The sequence below is a fragment of the Nycticebus coucang genome, chromosome 16, assembly GCF_027406575.1.
Source record: "Nycticebus coucang isolate mNycCou1 chromosome 16, mNycCou1.pri, whole genome shotgun sequence".
NCBI lineage: Eukaryota > Metazoa > Chordata > Mammalia > Primates > Lorisidae > Nycticebus > Nycticebus coucang.
The window spans coordinates 31,430,469-31,455,867 of record NC_069795.1 but is presented as its reverse complement, the minus strand read 5'-3'; the positions used below and the strand labels follow the sequence as shown (position 1 = coordinate 31,455,867).

The 25,399-nt window shown below is 34.6% G+C and overlaps 1 protein-coding gene across 12 annotated transcripts in view; it reads right to left on the bottom strand.

Annotated features, from left to right (window-relative positions):
* Positions 1 to 25,399, bottom strand: part of ROBO2 (roundabout guidance receptor 2) — a 630,786-nt gene that overhangs the window by 70,420 nt on the left and 534,967 nt on the right. For all 12 annotated transcript variants that reach the window (XM_053565141.1, XM_053565146.1, XM_053565142.1 and 9 more), the window contains 3 exons: positions 15,671 to 15,902; positions 12,516 to 12,640; positions 9,509 to 9,680 (listed from right to left, as the gene is read on the bottom strand). In XM_053565141.1, coding sequence (XP_053421116.1) covers positions 9,509 to 9,680; positions 12,516 to 12,640; positions 15,671 to 15,902 — 529 coding nt within the window. The remainder of the gene's footprint in view (positions 1 to 9,508; positions 9,681 to 12,515; positions 12,641 to 15,670; positions 15,903 to 25,399) is intronic.

Genomic DNA, 25,399 nt, shown 5'->3' with positions numbered 1-25,399 from the left:
TTTTGTAGAGACAGAGTTTCACTTTACTGCCCTCAGTAGAGTGCTGTGGCGTCACACGGCTCACAGCAACCTCCAACTTCTGGGCTTAGGCAATTCTCCTGCTTCAGCCTCCCGAGTAGCTGGGACTACAGGCACCCACCACAATGCCCAGCTAGCAGTTTAATTTACAATCACCAAAATGTGGAAACAAACTAAATGCCCCCCAACCCAGGAGTGGATTAACAAGCTGTGGTATATGTATACCATGGAATACTACTGAGCCATTAAAAAAGATAGGGACATTACATCTTTTGTATTAACCTGGATGGAGTTGGAACACATTCTTCTTAGTGAAGTATCACAAGAATGGAAAAGCAAGAATCCAATGTACTGAATTCTAATATGAAGTCAGTAGATGATCTAATACATACCCACATAAGAGAAAAATTCAAAGAATGCACGTTGAGGGAGGGGAATGAAGGAATGTGGAAAGTGGAGGAGAGAGAGGGAGATGGGGGTTATGGTACATAGCATACTTTTTGGGAGCCGGGATAAAATTATAAGGAGGGACTTTGCCTAACAAATGCAAATAGTGTAACTTAATTCTTTGTACCCTCAATGAACCTGAAACAGTTAAAAAAAATCTGAGTCATATTTTAAAAAGTCATATTTTATAGAATTGTTACCTGACCGAAGTATAAATATTTCCATGCTTATTTAGAAGATTAAGAAATTTAGACACTGGGAATTAAATGATTTCTAATGTCAGTATCATGCCTAGTTAGTGACTAATCAAGGATTTTTAAGAGGCAAATCTGCATATCACATCAGAGGAATGAGATTTTTCTTTCTTTTTTTTTATTAAATCATAACTGTATACAATGATATGATTATGGGGCATCATACACTGACTTCATAAACCATTTGACACATTTTTTATCACAGTGGTTAGCATAGCCTTTCCGGCGTTATCTCAGTTACTGTGCCAAAACATTTACATTCTACATTTACCAAGTTTCGCAAATACCCCTGTAATATGCACCACAGGTGTGATCCCACCGATTCCCCTCCCTCTACCCACCCCCCCTTTCTCACTTCCCCCTATTGTTAAGTTGTAGCTGGGTTATAGCTTTCATGTGAGAGTCCCAAATTAGTTTCATAGTAGGGCTGTGTACATTGGGTATTTTTTCTTCCATTCTTGGGATACTTTACTAAGAAGAATATGTTCCAGCTCCATCCATGTAAACATGAAAGAGGTAAAGTCTCCATCTTTCTTTAAGGCTGCATAGTATTCCATGGTATACTTATACCACAATTTATTAATCCATTCGTGGATCGATGGGCACTTGGGCTTTTTCCATGACTTAGCTATTATGAATTGGGCTGCAATAAACATTCTGGTACAAATATCTTTGTTATGTTGTGATTTTTGGTCTTCTGGGTATATGCCCAGCAGAGGAATTACAGGATTGAATGGCAGATCTATTTTTAGATCTCTGAGTGTTCTCCATATATCTTTCCAAAAGGAATGTATTAATTTGCATTCCCACCAGCAGTGCAGAAGTGTTCCCTTTTCTCCACATCCACGCCAACATCTCTGGTCTTGAGATTTTGTGATATATAGGCTAGTCTCATTGGAGTTAGATGATATCTCAAAGTAGTTTTGATTTGCATTTCTCAGATGATTAAAGATGATGAGCATTTTTTGATATGTCTGAAGGCCGTGCGCCTGTCTTCTTCAGAGAAGTTTCTCTTCAAATCCCTTGCCCAGCCTGCGATGGGATCCCTTGTTTTCTTCTTGCTGATGCGTTTGAGTTCTCTGTGGATTCTGGTTATTAAACCTTTGTCAGAGACATACCCTGCAAATATCTTCTCCCATTCTGAGGGCTGTCTGCTTGCTCTGCTTACTGTGTTCTTAGCTGTGCAGAAGCTTTTTAGTTTGATCAAGTCCCAGTAGTGTATTTTTGAAGCTGCTTCAATTGCCCGGGGGGTTCTCCTCATGAAATACTCACCCAGACCAATTTCTTCAAGGGTTTTCCCTGCATTCTCCTCTAGTATTTTTATAGTTTCATGTCTTAAGTTTAAATCTTTAATCCAATGAGAGTCTATCTTAGTTAATGGTGAAAGGTGTGGGTCCAATTTCAGTCTTCTGCAGGTTGCCAGCCAGTTCACCCAGCACCATTTGTTAAATAGGGAATCTTTTCCCCACTGAATGTTTTTAATTGGCTTGTCAAAAATCAAATAGCGGTAAGTAGCTGGATTCATCATATTATAGTACTACACTGTATTAGAAACAGCATGGCCTTTGATGTCTTAGATTTGGAAATCAACTCTGCTACTCACTAGCTAAGTAAGCAGTAAGCTTATGCAGGGCTCATAAGTTTCTGAGCTCGTGTTTCAGTTAGTTGGCAACAGTACTCTCTACTTCATCTATGTGTATGCTAGAAGGATTAGAGAGACGTTTAGAAAGAGCCTAATATGAACACATAGTTTTTGACTAAAAATTATGAACCGTGTAAGCCTATGGGTTACTTTTAAAAGCCTCCCAGTCAGACATCAGTGGTAAATGATTTAGATTGAGGCACCCACAACCTATAGGTAGGTTGTTTACCACAGTTTCTCCTATCTTCAAGGGCAGAAAATTAGCCTACAGTTCCCAGCCTCTTTTGCAGTTAAGTGCAGCAAAGTGAGTGAGTATTAGCCACTAGCAGTTAGGTACACATGATACACACTACCCTCTAGGCTTGACCATGCACACTATTGCTACAATATTTAATATCTCTCAGATGTTGGACAGAATCAGGGAATCTATTCAAAGATAGTGAGCCCTTAAGAAATGGTAGAGCTGTTGTTGAGAAGATTCCAACATCCCTGAATAACTATACGGGATAGGAACTCCGTTCCTCATTCTGCTGCCTTATATTACACTTGTCTATAAATAAGAAAGAAACTTAAAAATGTGTTTTTATTTTATTTTTTTTTAGTTTTTCAGTTTTATTTTATTTTATTTTTGTGATTTTTGGCAGGGGTTGGGTTTGAACCTGCCAACTCCGATATATGGGACCGGTGCCCTACTCCTTGAGCCACAGGCGCCACCCAGTTTTTCAATTTTAATAAAGACAGAGTCTCACTCTAAAGTCTACAGAATTAATGAGAGCTATGTAAAACTTAAAAATGTTTAATCCAATAACACAAGTTTGTTTGTTGTGACTATTAGCATTTCCTTATACATATTTATATTCCATTCCAGAAAGATCTTTTACATTATATTCAATATTTAAAAACTAGTGTCACTAAGGTAGTAAAACAGGTCCATTATCCCCAATATGTCTTCCCTTAATTATTTTATATGTAAACATGGTCAAAACTGTCTGTAAACTTGCTCGTATTTTCATTATGAGACAGACACCTCTCTGGTAATTTCTTAACCAGCAGGCATTACTAGAAAGAAAAGAAATCTTATAGAACAAAAAGGGAAAAAACAGTCCTTCATTTTTGTAAAGAGTCCATAAAAATACCTTATTTTGTAGGGTGTAGTATTTATGTTACCCAAGGTGTATTGCTAAATTTTATGCTGCTGGTATTTTGGAAACAATGTTGTCAGCTGGTCTAATTAAAGCATAGACAAGGGATGTGTGTGACCTGTAACGCTCCATTGTTCTTGCAGACAAAAAATATAATGAAATATAGCGTCTTCCTCCCATTGGAGAGCAATGAAGAACAAAACTAATTTGTTGGACTAAAAATTAATTAGACACATAAGATTCTTTTGTACCTATTACTGTGAAAGTTTACAGCTGTTCCACTTATCACTACCAACTATGTACTCTAAGCATAAAAAAGCCAAAGGATTAGAGAAACTATAGCTATATTATAAAGCAAATTTTAAGTCAATGTAAATTTGTTATAGGACATTCTGTTTGATCCCTATATAAATGAACATCTTTGTGTCTGTAAGTGCAATGACATATTTAGAATTACAGAGACTTTTATGTAAAAGTAATCTTATCATATGAAACTGCAGAGAAAAGACCACCACCAATTTTATGCCTATATAGGATGTATATTTTTAAAATATTTAAATTAATATTTAAATATTAATGGAACTTTCTAAAACAATGATGAATCTGAGAGGCAATAGATGAAACAACATGAACATGAGACATAGAACAAATCACATTATTAACCATAAATTACATCAAATGCCAATACGTGATTTAATTAAGCAAAAGGAAAATGTGGTAGAGCTCGATTCACTTCAGTGCCGTATCCAGTACTGAATAGAAAATAGGGAGAGAATAAATTGAAACAGAAAACAAGATTAACTATCGCTAAATCACTTCTCAAGTAAGGAATAACAGTTGTGCAGATAAGGTTATCAGACAAGATGTTAAGGTAGATATTCAGCAGTAATTAAAGAAACAATTAGAAAGCTTCTCAGTACAACAGTAGTTATTAAAAAGAAATAAATCTTCTGGAATAAATAGCCTTTCCTGGGTTGAATCGTGCTTATTGTTTATATGTGTGGGAGCTCATTTTAATTGCTATGACTCTATTTTTTTACATCTTGAGCATATTTTCATAAGAGATGGGAATATGATTTATTAGATTATTTTTATTTCATAGAAAATTTGCAGAAATGTTTGTATAATACTTTAATATAATAGTAAAGGTTACTTGATTCAGTGCTTTAAAAATAATGGGAGAGTTCAGTAAAGCTTTCTATTAAATTTACTATACTATTGTTCAGTGCATAACCATGATTATATGGCCTGAACTTGGTTATATTCTATGTATGCAATTTTTTATTTTCCTACAAGTTCCATAAATCACCTAAATATTGTGAAGCAAATAATCACTGTGAAAAGAAAGAAATAGAACAATTCTCTATTACATCTGGGAAAAAAAGTATTTATTATTTGTTTATCAAAGATGGTAGAACAAAATGAAAGAAAACATAGTTATTTAGTATTTTATTGTCTTCCAGACACAGTAAAAATATTCAGTCAATGAGTTTTATATAAATGCTAGAGAGATAGTAAAAAACATAGTTTCCTTACCTATCTGGGGTACTCATAAAAATTATACATTTGAATTACATTGCATATGTAATTTTAAGTAAAATATTAATGGCTTATTTCTAAATACAATAAATGAAATTATATATATATATTTATAAATTATATATATATTCAACTGACTAGTTGCACAGGTATGTGTAGGGGTGTGTGTCTTTGTATTGATATATATATTTAGTTAGTTGAATCCTTTTAGGTTTACCTGTATTTCTTTCTTATTCCAATTTATTTTAGAAAATCTCAGAAGGGCTGGATTGTAGGTTTCCCTCAGGTTAAGGAATTAATTCTGTCTGAATGACTAATTAAGAAAGAGAAGGCAATTTACAGAAAAGTTAATACTTTTAGTTTTTCTTGTCATGCTTTTAATATATTAAAAGAAAGAAAACTTGGAGAATCTAACAAATTTTAACATTATGACTGAATGGTAAACTGTCCATAAATAAATGAATAAATACTTTGTGATAGAAACAATTATCCAGAAACTGGTATAAAATAATGGGAATGGTTTAATTGGTATAAATAATCAGAAACTGGACAAATATTTTCAAAATATGTAAACTCTCAGAAGTATATATATATTTTTTTGTTTGTTTGTTTTTAAATAAAGTCACTACCAAACATATGCAAACAGGAAATATTTGTTTCTTGAATGAAGGGGGTTCTACCAGAAGAAATCAACAGTTATGAGCTTTATAAATTTGAGGTCGCCGCAACCCATGTAGTGCCAGGGAGTTAATACAAAAGCTAAAAATTTCAATTTTATTTTTATAATGTGTCGTATGATGGAGTTCAAAGCTGCCAATGTGACTAATAACCGGGGGGGAGACCTTGTGAAAAGATAGCAAGTGAAGAGGAATGTGTCCAATTCAGTACATTGTCTCCCCTTACCTTCTAGGGTGAACCCAGAATTATAAATTTAAAAAGAAGATTAAAAGATCTGTTGAAAAGCAAAAGCTAGATGGCTGAAAGGCTAGCCAGAGGTCAGTTCATGTTTACTGCAAAGATTGTGGTTAAGTTTGAATTTCATCAAGTTGGGGAACAACTTGATAAATATATTAAACTTTTCACTGAACTTCAAGGAGAGAGCCATGCCACAAAAGTAAAAATTGTAGTAAGATTTTGCTCTAAGAATAAGAACAAAACATAAAAAGTCCATAGTATCAAAATATAACAACCAAGACAATACAAGTTAAAGGTCATCACTCAGTAACGTAATTGCCTGCTAGAACATAAACACTCTTTATTTTTATTTTTATTTTTTTAGAAACAGAGTCTCACTTTATTGCCCTCAGTAAAGTGCTATGGGATCACAGCTCACAGCAACCTCCAACTCCTGGGCTTAGGTGATTCTCTTGTCTCAGCCTCCTGAGTAGCTGGGAGTACGGGTGCCTGCCACAATGCCTGGCTATTTTGTTGTTGTTGTTGCTGTTTGGCTGGGGCCGGGTTTGAACCTGTCACCCTCAGTATATGGGGCCGGCGCCCTACCCACTGTGCCACAGGCACTGCACCATGAACACTCTTTAGATGTTATCTGCAATGTGTAGAATACAGTAAAAGTTACCAGGCATATAAAAACAAGAAAAACAAACCAGAAAGTATGACCAGAGAAAATCAATCAATAGAAATAGACCTTGAGATGACATAGGGAGGTAAAAGAAGGAGAAAAGAACTTTCAAGTAACTATTACAATATGTTATTTGACTGAAAGTTAATGTAGTCGTAGTGAATGACCATATAGAAAATATTGGAGAGAAATGAAAAATTTGTAAAAGAAACCACATGGAAAATATAAAATATAAAACTATGATACATGAACTGAATAGTTCCCTGGATACTTTCACCTATGCCCTTGAAGAAATAATAGATATGGGACATGCACTCCCATCACAAACAAGTGGAAGACTAGGAAAAATATCTTAAATAAGGGTAGGATTGAAATACTTCATAGAAAGGATAAATAGGGATAGCCTTCCGATTTTCACAGCTTTCTACCTCGAGACAATTTTCAAATGTAATGCAGTGAAGTGTAACTCAGACGTTACTGAACAGCATTCCTGAGTTAAAGAGATTGAAGTACTCAGGGAGCCTAAGTGGACTGAATTGATGGAGCAAAATATCAGATAAATATGAGTAACATAAAATATTTTTCTTAGTTTTAACTTATTTGAAAGATAATTGATTTTTAAAGCCAAAAATAATCTTGTGCTATAATTTGTATATTCATGTTTATGACAGAGATAGAAGTAAAACATATAACAATAGTGATAAAGGATGAGGGGAAAGAAACTAGAATTGTACTGCTCTAAGATCCTGATATTATAGGCAAATCCTACAGTAAATGTTGCAATAAAAAGAACCCAGCAGCATTTAGTTAATAAAAAGGATACATAGTAATTCATTAATTGACATAAAATATAATAATAAAACTTCAGTTCATCCAAAAGAAAGCAGGGAATTAGGAGAATAAGAACAAAGTCAGGCAGAAAACAAATATGAAGATATTAATTTTAAGCTCAAGAACATCAATGACAGCAATGATTACACAATGATAATCCTGTAGTTAAAAGGCAAAGATTGTCAGATTTGATAAAAACATGGGATCAAAAAATATGCTACTTAAATAATAGAAATGTACATTAAATACAGAAAAACAGTGGTTAAAGTAAAAAACAAATGGAAAAATTACAAACCATGTAAGTATTTATAAAATGATGTGGCTATGCTAACAATGGACAAAGTAAATTTCAGGACAAAGAATCTAGCTAGGCAATAAGAAGCATTTCATAATGATAAAGGGTAAATTTATTAAGACAATGTAACAATCTTAAAACATATTCACTTTACAGCAGCAAATACATCAAAGAAAAATGTACAGAGAGAAAGGAAAAATGCACAAATCCATAATAGCAATAGAGTTTTAAAGACTTAAGTATAAGCTGCAGTAATCAAGATGATGTGTTTTGGCGTATGGGTAGACATATAAACAAATGGAACCATCCAGGGAATCTAGGAAGTGGTCCACATGTATATGGCTAACTGGGGACTGGAAATTCTTTACAGTAAATTGTGCCTATACAATTTGATATGCATATGGAAATAAAAAGCTTCAATCCTTGAATCAGATGCATTTACCTTAAGATTAATTATAGATCAAAGCATAAAAGCTAACATTATAAAGCTTCTAGAAGAAAATATTTTTAATCACTATAGATGTAGTCCACAAATTTAGAAAGCACTAATTATGAAACATAATGAATTGTACTTCATTAAAATGTAAAACTTATTTTATTAAATGACTATTTAAAAAATGAATAGGAAATCCATGGAACAGGACAAAATAGTTTCAATACATACGTGTAACAAAGAATTTGTATCCAGAATGTGTAAAAAGCTCCTATTGATATTATCAAAAAACAACCCAATTTTAAAAAGGCAAGTATGTGGTCAATTCATAAAAGAGATTACATCAATGGCCAATAAGCACATGTAAAGTTGCTCAACATTATCAGTTATGAAAGAAAATTCAAGGTAAAAATAATAAACAGCTACCCACTAGAATAGCTAAATTACTAAGACTGGAAACGTTAGGTGTAGGTGACAAGGTAGAGAAACGAGAAGTCATTTTCATGGATGGAAGTCTAAAATTACATAAGTTGAATATTGCGCAGCACTGTTTTACAATGTCAAACTATATCACCCTTTACCCAGAAATTTCACTTCTAGATATCTCTTCAAAAGAAATGAAAATGTGTTCTCAAAAAGATGTGCACAAGAATGTTAGTTCTCTTAAAAGTGGATAGACAAAACATGACATATTCATACAATTGAAGACTACTCAGAGATAAAATACATGAACTTCATCATACACACATGGGCGAATCTCCGAAACATTATCTTTCGTGATAAATACCAGATGCAAAACATGATATTCTGTATGATTCTATTTATAAAGATTGAGCAAATATAATCTGTGATGAGAGGGAACAATTTTAAGCAATGATGATAGTGGATGTAATGACTTTCTTCTTTGGGATAGTATATTTGGATGACAAAATTTATTTTGGTCTGTTTCTGATTAATTTTTGATATTTTTCTGGCAAAGAGGAAGCATATAAATTTGAAACATGATGTGTTTTTAATAACACTCTCATTTTCTGCTATATTTCAATGATACCAACATTGCTAATTAAGACTAATTTTCAAACCACTTTTCAGCATTTAAACTCTTAACGATTGTAATTTTTTAAAGATCATGTGACTCTTAAGAGCATTGAGCAAATGCACCAAGCATTTTTGTGAGAAACTGTAGTCAGTTGACCCACTTGCCCCTCCCCTGGGTGCTCTCTGTCACCCGAGGGCATATTCATTACCAAGATGGAGATATAAAAGCAATATCTGCCTTGTTGTCAGTCCACTGCTTGTTAAACAGAGATACATAGATTGATACTCACCAATTATTATTGGCTGTGGCTCACTTTTTACTCCAACCCCTGCACTGGTACTAGCTGCAACCTCAACCCGGTATTGAATACCTGGGTATAATCCACCAATTATTACAGATCGTATGGCCGCATCCACAGTTTTGTTGATATGGAATCGCGTTTCATTTCCCAGACACCAGATCTAAGAAAATAGAAAGCGAATAACAAATGGATATGAGAAATTACTATTGCCAGTAACTGGGTTGTTAGAATTGATTAAATACTTTTTAATACTGACCAATCTAATTTCTAGATGTCTAGAAGTATCTATAAGTGACATTTTCTAGAGCTCATCCTCTGCAGTTTAATTACCTATGTATAAGTGTGTGTGTGTGTGTGAGTGTGTATTTGTGTGTGTACAAGCACATGCACCTGTGTTAAAGGAAGAAAAGTAAGGGAAGCTAAAACTATTCCATGGTCATTTGTATCTTCCTCTCAGATCTGACTGCTCATAATGAGTAATTTAGAAGACAAAATGATTTTAACACCTCTGAAATGTGGTCATTGTTTGCAAATAGCATTTTGGCATATATTAAAACACATAATTTCCTCTGTTCCATTTATATATCAAAATATATTATGCAAATAATCTATTAAAATATGATGATTATGGATTACAATATCTAGGGTATATAGGTGCCCATGAAAGTAATTTACATTTTACTACAAAATGTATTATATAAAGAATTCCACTGTGTACCCCTGTTTGTATTCATACTACGTAATATTTCAAAATCAACATATATAGATATATTTATAGAAAAGCATATGGTTTATTTCTGAAACAGGTTACCTCCTGAAATTTTTTTTAGCAAAGTAATCCCTGTGATTTATATTATTTATATTTACATTTGGCATCTATGTTCCTAATGGAGGGATAGTTAGCCCTTACCTAAATATACGTTTTGATATCAAAATAGTAAAGATCTCCAATGAGTAAGAAATTTTACAATTTAAGAAAAAAATCATGCTGTAAAAAATCATATATATGTATCTAACTATATAAGAGTTCAGGATATTTAGCTCCTAATGGTACAAAAGTAAATTCCTAACCTTAGTAAAGCACACAGACGCCATAGTGGATAATTCTTAACTGCGAAAACCATGTCCTAACACTTGCAAAACTTTCAAATCTATGTAATTATGCAATTATAAAAGCATTTATTTTTGCCTTTATTAAGCATGTTTCTTTATAATGTGATTGGAATAATTTTAAAATAATTGCTTATTTAGTTAGTTCATTTGCTATCACAAGTTGACCTATCACTGAATAAAATTCTACTTTAAAAATATCACATTTTCTTAGAAATAAAATTCAATCTGCAAAGTTTTAGGTGAAATTACTCAACTGAATTTCAAATACTGACTGAATTTCTGAGGTGAGGTAGAGTATCTAGTTCCCTATTGTATTAGATGTAGCTAATTTGATATTTAACCATTCCAAAAATATTTATTAGTAAAAAACCATAGTTTTGCATTTTTCCAAGTTTAATGAGAAGTTTTACACTCACATGTGGTCTGTTCACATTACAAACAGAAACTTATTTTTAAAAATTAGACATGTTCTGTGTCTTACACATCAAATAATGGTGAAATAATAGTCTTATACTGTCTCTAAGTAGCAAAAATTTACAGTTGAAAAATGACACAAATTAATTTTTTATTAGTCAGGATTTTTCAAAATTTATTGTTTCGGTGGCTGTTTTAAAATTAATTTTTTATTAGTCAGGATTTTTCAAAATTTATTGTTTCGGTGGCTGTTTTAAAATTAATTTTTTATTAGTCAGGATTTTTCAAAATTTATTGTTTCGGTGGCTGTTTTACTCCCCTGGTAAAATATTTTACAAAACCTCAATAAATAGATACAAGCCACATTTAGAGTAAGAGTTGGTGCTGCCCCCCTCCTCACCCCACTGTACCCTACCCTATCTCACCTGTCTTTTCCTGAGAACACAGTTTAAAAACAGCTGCCCTAAAACCTCTTAGAGAGAATTCTGACAACAACGTTAAAGACACAGTTTCCGAGGGAAGGCTTCATTACCTAGTGTGTTCCCCATGTCTAAACTCCTGAGGTTCTAGAATCCCACAGTAAGCCACCCACTAGTGTGGTATAATTGTACCTGTGGAGAGACCTGTAGGACGACGACGGCCGCTGGCCTAAAATGGCAGAGGGATGGGAAAAACCTAACCTGTAGAGATAGCTGCTCCCCAGAAACAGATGAGGCGCTAACTGCTTGTACTACATTAGGCAACCTATAACGGAGCCCCTTCCCTAAGCCCGGGGCCCACTCCTCAGCCGGTGAGACTCAGTGCAGAGGCGTCCCTCCAGGAGGGTTTTAGACTCTGTAGGGAAGATGAGACAATTAGGCTTTCTCGCCTGAGGGCCACGAGGAGCCAGATTATTTTGAGTAAGGATGATTAGTCAGGCAGGTGTCCGTGCTTTCTTAAGTAATGGTCATTAGGCGTGATTCAGAGCCACTGTTGTTCTGGCCACTACTTAAGGCTTTCCACCCGGGGGGACGCTTGGGCGCTTGCTCACCTGTCCTCCGCAAGCTGCCTGCAGGGCGCCCCACGGGTCTGTCCGAATCCCGTGTGAACCTTCCTGACTTAAACCTTGGCAGTACAGATTCCATTACAGGAGAAAGAAGAGGAAGGAAGAGGAGAGCTTGCTTTTTTTTCCGAGCTGTATTATTTCTACAACAAAGTGCCCTTGATCCTTCCGTTGTTGTCCTCGTCCCTGCTGGTCAGCGGCCCTGCGACACCGACAGTACCCCCCAAGTTTGTATGACCTGTGACCCTGTACTTAGGTTCTATTAATCTGTGCATTTGTTTCCTTACATGTCACACAAAAATATAAATAAACATTTTACATTTCAACTGAGTAAGAGAACCATTAGAGCTGTGTCCCATTTACATGACACTGAGATTTCTCCAAGAACCTTTATATAAGAGCCTTCCTTCTTCATCCAGACCCTACCTTGTATTCCTGGATAATTCCATTCTGGTGATCGGGAGGAGGAGGATCCCAGGAAACACTGATACTTGTGCTGTTGTGGCTTCCAACTGTCAGCACAGTGACAGACTGTGGAGGAGCACTTGGTGCTGCAGAGGAAGTAATTAATATTAAAGCACACTCTAAGTCTCCGTAGGCATTATTATGACTTCCAGAATCTGAATAAACAGACATGGTGCTTGAGGCTCTGGCTTCTAGTAGTTATGAACCTACATCCAATACTCAACACTCACAGATTTTTTGAAAAATATCCTTTAAATATAGTGAATAGATTACAGTAATAATATGCACTCAAAAATAAATTTAAGAGCTAACATTCTGATGAGTGTTTTCTACATGCCTGGCGTTGAGCTAAGTGTCAGATTTAATTCTCACAATAACTTCAGGAAGTAGAAATGACTCTCATCTCTGTTTTACAGATGAGGAAACAGAAGGCTACTGTAAGATACTTCTGGAAGCCAAACAACAAGTCGGAATGTGAATCTGGATATGTCTGATTTTAGAAGATTGATTCTTTCAACTCAAATATGCTAAATTTCTAGAGAGAAAGAGAATAACCTGCTTCTAACCAAAATTATTTTGAGAGGACATATTCCAAAATTTTATCAGGTGTTATTTCTGAGTGGCAGCCTTGTAGGTATCCATTTTTGTAGGGTTTCCATTTGTTTACTAAATAAAAACAGAAACAGCTACACATTTGACCAATACTGAAGAAAAAAATCCTTTCTTTTCCTACTGGGAAAAATAATTGACTGCTATAAATTGACCCATAATTTAAGATTTAAAACTCATTTTATGTGGATGGGCAAGGGTCTCGGATGATAAAAATGAAAACAGTTCATGTAGGGTCAAATGTGAAATAGCCAGATTTTTATTTCCTCCAGTAATTCTCCTCTTTTATAGTTTCTCCTTTAACTAATTACAGCCATACTGAGAAAAGATGAGTGAAAAGCAATGCCTGATTTTAGACTGTGGCATCTCCCATCCAGGGCATCTTAGTGCTCAGAAATTCTAATTTATCAGAGAAAAACTTATCTATTCTCTGAGAGTCCTTCAATTAAAACCAAAGGCAGGAAAAGCAAAATCAGAGTACTGTGTAAAATCCAACTTGATAATTAAAAAAAAAAATTAAAGAATTTTGTGGTATTGAAGCCTTTTATATAAAATCATCAATAGGTCAATACAGTTTAGTTCTTTGAAAATATCCTAAGAGATATTTTAAAAGCCTGACAACAAATTGCTCATGCTTTGTAAATTTCTCATGACATGTCTTGCTGAAGTATGCTCATATTTGCATTGAGATATAGAACATATAGACACATGATAACACAAGGATGTTCTGTATTATTACTCTATGTGACAATATTCCTCCAAAATATGGCACAATGACATCAATCTGACCACTTATCTACAACCTTGCAACTATGAGGTAGACTGTACTGAAAAATAACACATTTGAAACTAGGTTTCTCATGTGCTTTGCTGCTGGCTTGGTGAGAACCCCCTGCTGGCTTCCTGACAGGCCAATGATCCAGGGCTAGGCTTCTTTCCACAGGTGTGAAAGAACCCACATTAGTGCTCACCATCCCCAGACACAGCTCAGCAGAGTTCCATTTGTTACCTTCACAAGGCCACAAAAATTGGAGAAGAATGTACGCTGAATGGGTGACAAATGTGAATTCCAGAGGAAAAGTCTAACAGAAGTGGAATCGATTTTTGGAGGTAGCTTCACATGTAGCATTCTGTATTAAAGTTATTCACTTCATTCATTACTACCATCAATTTGCAGCTTAGAGTAAAATTTAATGGTGGATACAAATATTATTACTAATTTTTAGTAATTTTCCCTTTATATATCATAAAAGTAGATTAATGGTGCCTTTAAAATTATGTACTTCTAAACGGTGCCAGAGTTTCACACTGCAAGACAATGGGAAAGTAGTATTTTTGCCCTGTTGCATAGTACAAGGAATGCATAACTTAAATCCTCTTTGCTGGGTGGCACCTGTGGCTCAAACGGGTAGGGCGCCAGCCCCATATGCCGGAGGTGGTGGGTTCCAACCCAGGCCCAACCAAAAACCACACACACACACACACACACAAAAAAAAAATCCTCTTTGCTCACACATGAACATCCATATGTTAGCATGTACAACCAATACACATTTTCTAATGACTGCTTTTATATTGTATGAAACATGTTTAGAAAAAGGCTTTTACAGGAGTTGTGATGGCAAAATCGTGTATTAAAGCAGAATAGGGGATTTTATTTGGCATCTAAATTATCTACTTTCATGGCAAAATTTATTAAAAGCCTCTATTTTAGTGAAGGAGACACGAGTAAGCGGACTGGTCGAAACCTACATTAATCTCATGTCTATCACAGATTGACTTTTAAAATATCTGTAGGGAAGAAATATTCCAAAGTGGGAGAGCGGAAGAGAATGGCAGTACAAAGAAAGTGGTTGGCAACAAATACCTACGTATAGTAACTAAGAAAATGCCATGAAGGCTACGCTGAACAGTTTGATGAGACTATTTCAGATTGTGTATGAAACCAGCACATTGTACCCCTTGATTGCACTAATGTACACAGCTATGATTTAACAATTAAAAAAAATAAATTAATTTAAAAAAAAAGAAATTATGAGAGTGAGGCTGGCAGTGGCCACAAGGTACAGAGGCTTATAAAAGAAAATGTCACACTTTACTATTCCAGAAAAAAATAATCGTAATGAACACACTATATTATTGAGTTTCCAATGTTCTATTTTTTATGGAAGCAAAATGAGCTAACTCCACATTAAAAAAAAAAATGAAACTATGTTATAATCAAATTTAGGCGAACTAAAAGACATAAGTTTTTTATGTTACTTCAGAAATGTTTACTTAAAAATGTGCAAATGTTTACTTGAGAAAAATTCAAATTGCATTAGTGTCATTTTTTCTAGTCAGATTCTATGGAATTCTCAGAGTAAAAGGAGAAAATGATACTTTCTGGATTCACTTTTAAATGATCTCTTTCTACTTTTCTAAGGAAGATAATAAACTAGAGCTGTAACAAGAATTGGTTTTATCATAATATAAGTTTAACTTATGTTAGAAATCTGAATACTGACCTTCTTCAGTAGTACGAACCGTTTTAGATTCACTGTCCATTCCTTGGAACTCATTAAAATATGGTCGAACTTTAATTTCATAAGTCACCCCCCTTTTCAGATTGATTAAGACAGCACTTCGCTCAGTGGGAACCTTGGCATCTAAATTCTGCCAAGAAGATGTAGCCTGCAGGCCTGAAGTCTGACGATACATCACTCTGTAGCCTTGAATGAACTGGGGCTGGCGGTCAACCTGGAAAACATCACAGGCATGTAACTCAAAGGGAAGACTGCAGACAATGGATCCACCCTCTGTTCTCTTATCTTTACTTCTGTCCTCATCGTGATCACCTGAGTAATGCTATCACTTTCTAGCTCATCCCTCTGGTACTCAAGTTCACATTGTTCCTAAAAGTATTTCCAAAATAAAACAAACAAACAAAGAAATAACTCACTCCCCTCTTTAAAATACCTCACAGTGCCTAACATACGTACATAACTCATTCATATTTTTCTGATTAGCCCAAAGATTTGTCAAGATCAAAACCTGCCATTTTTCTACCTTTATTTCTCATCTGCTTGCCTGTTTCCTGCATTCAACAATTCCAACTCACACAGCTTTGTATAAGATGCGCCATTTGTCAGGGATTCCCATTCTCTTGCCTACTCACTGATACCTTCACTCACTCAAAACATGTTTTTGGTTACTATTCATTTGGTTACTTAAAAATTGCTGAATTCTGGGGATAAAACAGATAATGAAGGTAAGTCAGTCCCTGCCTTCCTGGTAGTCCAGGGAGAAGGTGGATATTGTCTAATAATCACCGAACAATGAACAATTTATAATCAGAATAAATAAGCACAAAGAGATGTTATGAATGAGATGTATCGGGAGCTAGGAAAGCCTATTGTGAGGAGAAACATGACTGAGAAAGGGGAGACAAAGCTTCCCTGAAGAAGTCACGGGGCTAAGATCTATCAGAAGAGTGAGATTTATGCAGGGGAAGAGTTGTGAGGCTGCATGAATAAAATCCCTGTGTTTGGAGGAAGCACAGGCGAGAGATTGATGTTGTGTAGCTAGACAGAGCATCTGTTTCCAATGCATATTAAAGCTTCCACCATCTACCAAATATTAAATAAAAACTTAGTAATTTACCAACTTCTGACTCCTTCTATCATCTCAGTATTCAAACCATTTCACAACTTTCTTAATCCCTTCACTTAAAGTATGTAAATAGGTTTTTAATAACAATCTGAGACTGTTGTTAATAGCTATTTTTAATAACAATCAGACTTTTGAATCTGAAAACTCATATCATGTAGAACTTTTTAACAATGTTTCATCCACTCCTATGATAATTATATAAAAGTCAAATACATATAAATGGAAGTTTAAAAAAATAAAACATAGCTGGATGCAGTGGCTCATGCCTATAATCCTAATAGTCCAAGAGGCCAAGGCAGGTGATTGCCTAAGCTCAGAGTTGGAGACCAGCCTGAGCAAGAGTGAGACTCCATCTATAAAAATAGCCAGGCATTGTGGCGGGCACCCATAGTCCCAGCTATGTGGGAGGCTGAGACAAGAAGATAATAGCTTGAGCCCAAGAGTTTGCAGTTGCTGTGAGCTATGATGCCATTGTGTTCTACTAAAAGCAAGAAAATGACACTCTGTCTAAAAACAAAACAAAACAACATGTTCTTATCTTTAAACATTTATTAAACAGTCTTTACCAGGGTTTTGTGGTGGTTTCATTTTCAGGGAGAAAAGGGCTTGTGGTTTTTATTTTTTTTTTATTTTTAATGCCTTGCCATGTTTCTAGAAGTGTTGATATAAACATAAATTATAACAACGTATTCTCCAAATAATATTCCATATAATAGTTTAATAGCCATCTTCTAGAAGTTTTAAATTTAACTATTTCACTATTAAATAAAGATTAATGGTGGGTGGCACCTGTGGCTCAAAGGCGTAGGGCATCAGCCCCATATGCTGGAGGTGGTGGGTTCAAACCCAGCCCTGGCCAAAAACTGCATGCAAAAAAAAAAAAAAAAAAAAGTACTTTGAAAAAGATTAATTGTAAAAAAGGTAATAACCTCATTTTAGGAAGGATGTAGAGAACGTGAAAATATAAAAGTGTATTTGGAGATGGTCATTTATTTCACCTTCTACAAAAATCTCTTTATCCAATTGTCAGTATGTTATAAGCAAACGGTATTCTTTCATGTAATAACTTCTAAAATTTCTTCTTTAGTTACAGCATTGTTTTATTTATTGTTAAGTGAAGGCACCAAATCTACAGATATTAACTAAAAATACTGTCTCAGAAAAGTTAAAAATGGAAAATTTCAAACAGAGTACAGTGAAACAGAAAGATATTTATCCATGTTTAGAACGCCCGAACTTGAGAACTCCATGAAGTTGGTAGGCATGAGTAAGAGTGTGGTGTTTCTCAGTGTAGCTAACTCTGATTTCTCTGATAAATCTCAATGAGTGTGAATTCCTTCACCGCCTGACAGCTTTCTAACCTTCATAGCTTGTCTGGAGTTAGTGCTACTTGGGTGGGGGTACAAGAGAAAGTGAGCCAGGTCTGACATGAAGCCCCTAATCTTTGAGTTCTCATCCATGCTACCAATTTGTATTTGTACCAACTGACACATTTTTCCAAGCATCAGAAATGTTAAATTTCTGAGAGTTCAAGAGAGATGTCTTCTATCAGAACTGCCAAGGTTCAAAAAATTCCTTGCGGCATATGTTAAAACAACATTAAGCTTGCATTTTACAAACTTCTCTGCATTTGCTTTTAGTGAATTTATATACTGAAAGAAAGATATAACTCACAATAATAGCTTATTAATACTGAAAGAAGCAAGCTGTGTTTTTAAGAAGGACATTAAGCAGCTGTTTCCAGATGATGGGAGTCTGTAAATCAGGGCAAATTGGTTGATGTTTGGTTTTCATTAATTAAGTGTTTTAGGGACTTTACGAAGTTAATGTTTACCATACAACATTGCCTTGAACACTTGAATGTACACTGTCTTCAGCCAGTAGATAGTAATGGTCTACTTAATAACTAAACAGTTTAACCTGATTTTGTGCTGTTGAAATTCTTTTTTTTTTTTTTTAGAAGGAAATTTGTTGTTTCATGTGGAAAAAAAATAAAAATGTTTAACATCACCTTAAAAAAATAGGTGGGATTTTTACTGGATATATGTTCTACAACCACTAACTTTCAAGCTCATTTTGACAGGTGGTACTTTTCAAATTAAATCATATGCTTATGGCTAGTTTTATTAACATTATGATTATATTAGGAAGGTTTTCTTTTAGAGTTGATTGTAGTCAGAGTCTGGACACTAATACATGGCTTTATACAATTTTAAAAATGAGTGTATTCTGAAACATAAATAAAAAAGACTTGTCTAAAGGAAAAAGGGAAATGATAATAATTTCATGTTTCTAGACAGGTCTCAATGTAAATTAGAGCATAGCCTCTTAAAACTTCTGAGCCTCAGTTTACTTAATTTGCTCACGTATTTGCAAGCTTTGGAGATGCACAGTGGTGAAGCATCTTTGTTACAGAAAGGAGAGGCTAAATAAAAAGGCCCATATATGGCTCTCAAATTATCATTTTCACTAATCTATTTAAATGAGATGCTTAATATTTCTCTTTTCCATTTATAAAACCCAACTAAACAAAACTCCATCTAAAATGAAAATTCAAAGTGAATTTCTTTGGTAGGCTGAGCTACTAAGTGACTCATCTGGTTTTAGCAAACTTCTGAAATTCTTGTCAAAGTACTCTTTTTATCTTCAGTGTAGTGATGCTTATGAGGCAAAGAGTACATAATTCTTTCTGTGAACAACAACAAAAACAAATGAAAAAAAAAAAACTCAGAAGTAATGCTAGAATAATCATTTTTCAGTAAGTGACTTATGGGTATTTTATGCTATGGGATAGTAGTGTTTTTTTTTTATCATTTTTGCCTAAAAATTATTTTATCATTTTTTAATCATTTATGCCTCATTATAAGAATAGTCATATAGAAAGTAGATGTTGCTAACTATTGTAGCTTCAAGTTTGGCATGGGAGGGGAACAATGGATGTATGCACAAGAATCAAGCATTTGGTAATTAATCTTGCTGACCATTGGTAAACTACCTAAGTTTTATACACATAGGCTGGGGAATATATTTCTTCCCTCAAGCTACAAGACATCCCTAACTCAAGTTCTCACAATGTAATAATTTAAACAAGACACTACTGAAAATAAAGTTTGCAAACTTGCTAGCATTAACTTCCATTGGCAGCACTGTACAAACAAATTGTTAAAGGTTCACAACCTTGGTATATCAACATCTCACAGGGATGTTAGTGTTGATATGTGGAAGTGTCTTGCTGAGTGCTTGTCATTATTGTTGCTGTTGGGTTTTTCTGTGCTGTCACAAGAATATTGAGCTTTAATTATGGCAATGAACAAACATTAAATTTTTGTTAAGCTTGGCAAGAGTAGAAATTAATTCAGAGGTAGTCCAAGTTTACTAAGATAATGCCATGAAGAAAATGACAGTGTACAAATGAATTAATCATTTTTCTTTTCTCTCTTCCCTTTCTTTTTTCTTTTTTGAAAGCTGAGACTCACTCTGTTACCTGGGATAGAGTGGCATAGCATCAGTCTAGCTCACTACAACCTCAAACTCCTGGGTTCAAGCTACCCTTCTGCCTCAGCCACCCAAGTAGCTGGAATTACAGGTGCTCACCACAATGTCCAACTAATTTTTCTACTTTTAGTAGAGATGGGATCTCACTCTCACTCATGTTGGTCTTGAACTTGTGAGCTCAAGGGATACTCCAGCCTTGGTCTCCCAGAGTGCTTGGATTATAAGTATGTGCCATCATATCCAGCAAGATTAATCATTTTTCCAAGGAGAGAGGAAATGTCACTGATGAAGAAGGTCAAGGCCAGTAGAGAGAAGAACTAATGGAAATAATACAAAAATTGATTGAATTGTGTGTCAAAATTGTCAGCTGACTATGAGAATAATAGAAGACCAAATAAACATCCATAGAGAAACAATTTGGAAATATTAACAGATGATCTTGGCATGAAAAAGGTGTGTGCAGAAATGGTCCTAAAAGAGCTCACTGATGAACAAAAGCAAAGAAGAATCAAAGTTCTCCCTTTTAGAGAGGCAAGGCAATGTTTAGGGTCATTTTGTCACTGGTGATGAATCATAGGTGTCCCACTAAGATCCTGAAACAAGTGTAAAAGTGTACAATGGGGATCAGCCAATTTTGTACAATCAAAAAGTTCCACCACTCCAAATCAAGAGTCAAAATGATGTTGTTGACCTTTACTTGTATCAGAAGAATTGTTCATTTTGAATTTACAGCAATAGGGCAAACAGTTAACCATGTTTATTATTCGGAAGTGCTGAAAAGCCTGTGAGAAAAAAAAAATGATCTAAACTTGTTGCAAACAACTCATGGCTCTTGCACTAAAACAATGCACCAGGTCATGGGGCACTGTCTGTAAGGGAATTTTAGCCTGTAAACAAGCAACTGTATTGGAACACCCTCCCTATTCACCTGATATGGTCCCCAGTAACTTTTTTTCTTTACCCTAAGATAAAGGAAATATTGAAGGGAAGACATTTAATGTCATTTAAAATCATTAAAATGTCATTCAGGACATCAAGGATAATACAACAATGACTCTGATGGCCATTATTAAAATAGTTCCAAAATTTCTTTGAAGAGTGGATTAGGGACTGGCATCAGTGCATAGCTTCTCAAGGAAAGTATTTCAAAGGTGACTATAGTGATATTCAGAATGAGGTATGGAACATTTTTGTAGAATGAGTTCATGAACTGAATTGTCAAATGTCATATATATTTAGCGAGTTAAAAATATTACATGAAAATAAAATACAGTTTCTTTGGCAACTCCCAGTCTGACTTTAGCTCACTAAACATACTTCTCTCAAATACATAATAATGCTACATGTAATTATGAACACATGCAGAACAATATCCTGTTATATTAATTGAATCTCTTCTTTTTTCAAAACAATTAAAAATATATGAAAACAACTGATTTCATTATTCAACAGATAGTTATTGAAAGCATACTTCATAGTAGACTGTTCTCTAGAAAAACAGAAATGAAAATAAAACACGGATTCCAGATTCACAGAAGTTACAGCCTATGAGGGCACGAGATGTGCAAACTAGTAATGACAAGCTTCTTAGGATATAGAGATGAATGTGACAAGGTCCCTACCTTGGAAGAACTCCCAGTCTACTGTCATGTAATTTTGATCTAATTTGATTTACTCTTTTAAACTCAGTGACTTTTAAAGTGATTAACTTCATAAACATAAGACTTTGATTCTTACCCAAATGATTCCCACATTTAGAAGCAGCTTAAAAGAAGCCTCCTCAAAACTCCCAACAGAGCAGAAAAGACATTTTCAGTTTTGAATGAGTAAAATCATTCTATGAAAATTCAACTATTTTCTTGGCTTTGTTAGTTTTGTATCAAGTCAAAGCTACTGGATGATGGAAGAGGCATGGCAGATAATACCCCTCACTGTGCCTTTGGAAATATGATGAGGTAATTATGTTCCCTTCATGGAAATGGAAGAATAGAAACCATTATATGCAGAAAATAAAATAAGTCTACGTGAAGTTATATCAAAAATAGAATTGGAAATACTGGAATCCTAAATAATCCCAATTATTTTTAAAACATTATAAACTTATTTTTATTAAAGTATTACCCATTTTTGTACTCATAAGCCAAAACTTGGCCTGATCATGGGGGCTGGTTTATGAATCAATAAGATGTTCCACCTGGGATTTTATGTTAAAATCTTGCCATTAAATACTATTCCTTGCAGCTGAATATTTATCTATAGTTTTTTTTTCTTTTCTTTTGTTAAACAATAACAAAAAAACAGACATAAAGTCAGAAAATCCTAATCTTTTCCTTATTAATGAATAGACATGGCATTTGGGGAACATTTTCAACCTGTTTGCTTTTGGTTTCCTTTGATACAATTATAGAATTAGACTAAACAACTCTAAATGTTATTTAGTTTCTCCTCTTCTAAACTATAATGCCTTCATATTTTTCCCACATATGTATAGATAAGTGAGAATATATTTTTTGGTGCCTGAGTATAGAGTTAATTATTTCCCAGTGGTTGAAAATTCTGTGTATAGTATTATTCTTTTTATTTTTAGTTTATAAATCTTTAATAGGTGACAGTATCAATATCCCAACTGTATTTTTCACTTACTTGCTAGATCCATTGGGCAGATTATGTATTTTTTTCTTTTATTTTTTCTTTCTTTCTTTCTTTTTTTCTTTTTCTTTTTTTTTGAGACAGAGTCTCACTTTGTTGCCCTCGGTAGAGTCCTGTGGCATCACAGCTCACAGCAACCTCCAGCTCTTGGGCTTAGGTGATTCTTTTGCCTGGGCCTCCCAAGTAGCTGGGACTACAGGATCCTGCCACAATGCCCAGCTATTTTTTTGTTGTTGCAGTTTGGCCGGGGCCAGGTTTGAACCCACCACCCTCGGTATATGGGGCCGGGACCCTACTCACTGAACTACAGGCACTGCCTGTATGTTTTTTTTTCCCCCACATCTCCATTGCTTCATCTTTTTTTAAAAATTTCAAATTAATACGAGAGAACAAATTTTTAGGTTACATTGTTCTCCCTCCCAAGGTAAAGTTAAAAATGCAGGAGAGCCCTTGAGCCTGGGGAGGGGGCATGCTTTTTTAACCTCTTTTATTGAGGGAGTTGACTGGAATTTGTGAAATAGTTATTTCCCTAATGCAGTGCTTTTCAACTGCTGTGCCACCGCACACTGGTACGCCATGAAAGGATCTTAGGTGTGACACAGACATTTTTGACGATTTTTAGTGAAATTATTTTCAAAACAAGTTCAAAGCACAGTCAGTATATTCTTTATTTTACTCTTTTTTTGATCAACATTATTTCAGTGTATCATGGTGATTTAACTATAGGTTTAAGCTTGCTGTGAGATAGCAAAGGTTGAAAAACATTGCCCTAAAGTAACATGGACTTCAAGGGCAGAAAATTCAATTTTTTGATTTGTCGATATCCTTTCACTTACATAAAAGCAAAATAGAAATAATAATAGAGAAACCATTAAAAATATATTCTAAATAAACAATATTATAACTAAAATATTTTTTCTGTTATCCCTAATCATACGCTTATTACTTATACACGTTCTGCCATCTACACAGAAAACTTCAAGTACATGCACTCTTCCATAATCCCAATATATTTCCTTATGGATTTTTAGAAGCTATATCAGAGAGAGTTTGGGGATAAATGAGAAGTTAGCACCATCTGAAGTTAGCACAGAGAAGAGCATTATTTGATGCTTCTCAAAACATACACACATTCAAGTATTAGTAGTCTCTAACATGTTCATGTCACTATTTGTTGTTTTCCCTGCAGTGGGTACCATCTGATCAAAACAATTAGCATTTTGGAATAACTGTGGCATTCTGACACATTCAATAATACACAGCTTTGAATATTCTTAACATATATTAAAATATCAACTTATTTTTCACACCCCTATTGATTTATTTATTTATTTATTTATTATTAAATCATAGCTGTGTACATTCATGCGATCATGGGGCACCATACACTGGTTTTATAGACCGTTTGACACATTTTCATCACACTGGTTAACATAGCCTTCCTGGCATTTTCTTAGTTATTGTGTTAAGACATTTGTATTCTACATTTACTAACACCCCCTATTTTTTGACTTACATATGTCAAATAATTAAAATTACATACATGTCTGGGTAGTTCTGTATAAAGGTTAGCTTAAAAAAGGCCAGGTGCAGTGGCTCATGCCTGTAATCCTAGCACTTTGGGAGCCAAGTCGGGTGGATTGCTTGAGCTCATGAATTCAAGACCAGCCTGAGCCAGAGCGTGACTGCGTCTCTAAAAAAAAAAAAATCCAGGTATTGTGGTGGGTACCAGTAGTCTCAGCTGCTTGGGAGGCTGAGGCAAGAGAATCACTGAAACCCAAGAGTTTGAGGTTGCTGTGAGCTATAAGACTGTAGCACTGTACCACGGTGACAAAATGAGACTCTGTCTCAAAAAAAAAAATAAAAAAGTAAAGACATTTGAACATCAGAAGACAACTTCATGACAAACTATTGTCTTATGCTTTGAATAGTATAATCAAGAAAGTAAAAAATATCTGTGGAATAAGATAATATATTTGCAAATCATAAATCTGATAAGGGAGTTATATCAAAACAGACAGAAAAAACTTACAAATCTATAATAAAAGGTAAATAATCCAATTTTTAAGTAGACAAAGAATTTGAATAAAGATTTATCTAAGGAAGATACCCAAATGCCCAATAAACACATAATAAAGATGAACATCATTGGTCACTAAAGAAATGCAAAAAAAAAAAAAAAAAAGCAAAAGAAGCCAGACCTCAAAGACCATATACTGCATAATTCTGTGTTATGAAAAGACCCGAATAGGGAAGTCTGTACAGACCTAGAGTAGATTCTTGGTTACACAGGGCAAAGGAGAGAACTACTGGTAATAGGCACAGGGTTTATTTGGGGATGGTGAATGTTTTAAAATTAGATATTAGTGATGATTTCAAAGCTAAAAACCCTAGGTGAGGGCTTTAACTCTGGTTAATTATATCTTAGTCAAGCTGTTAAG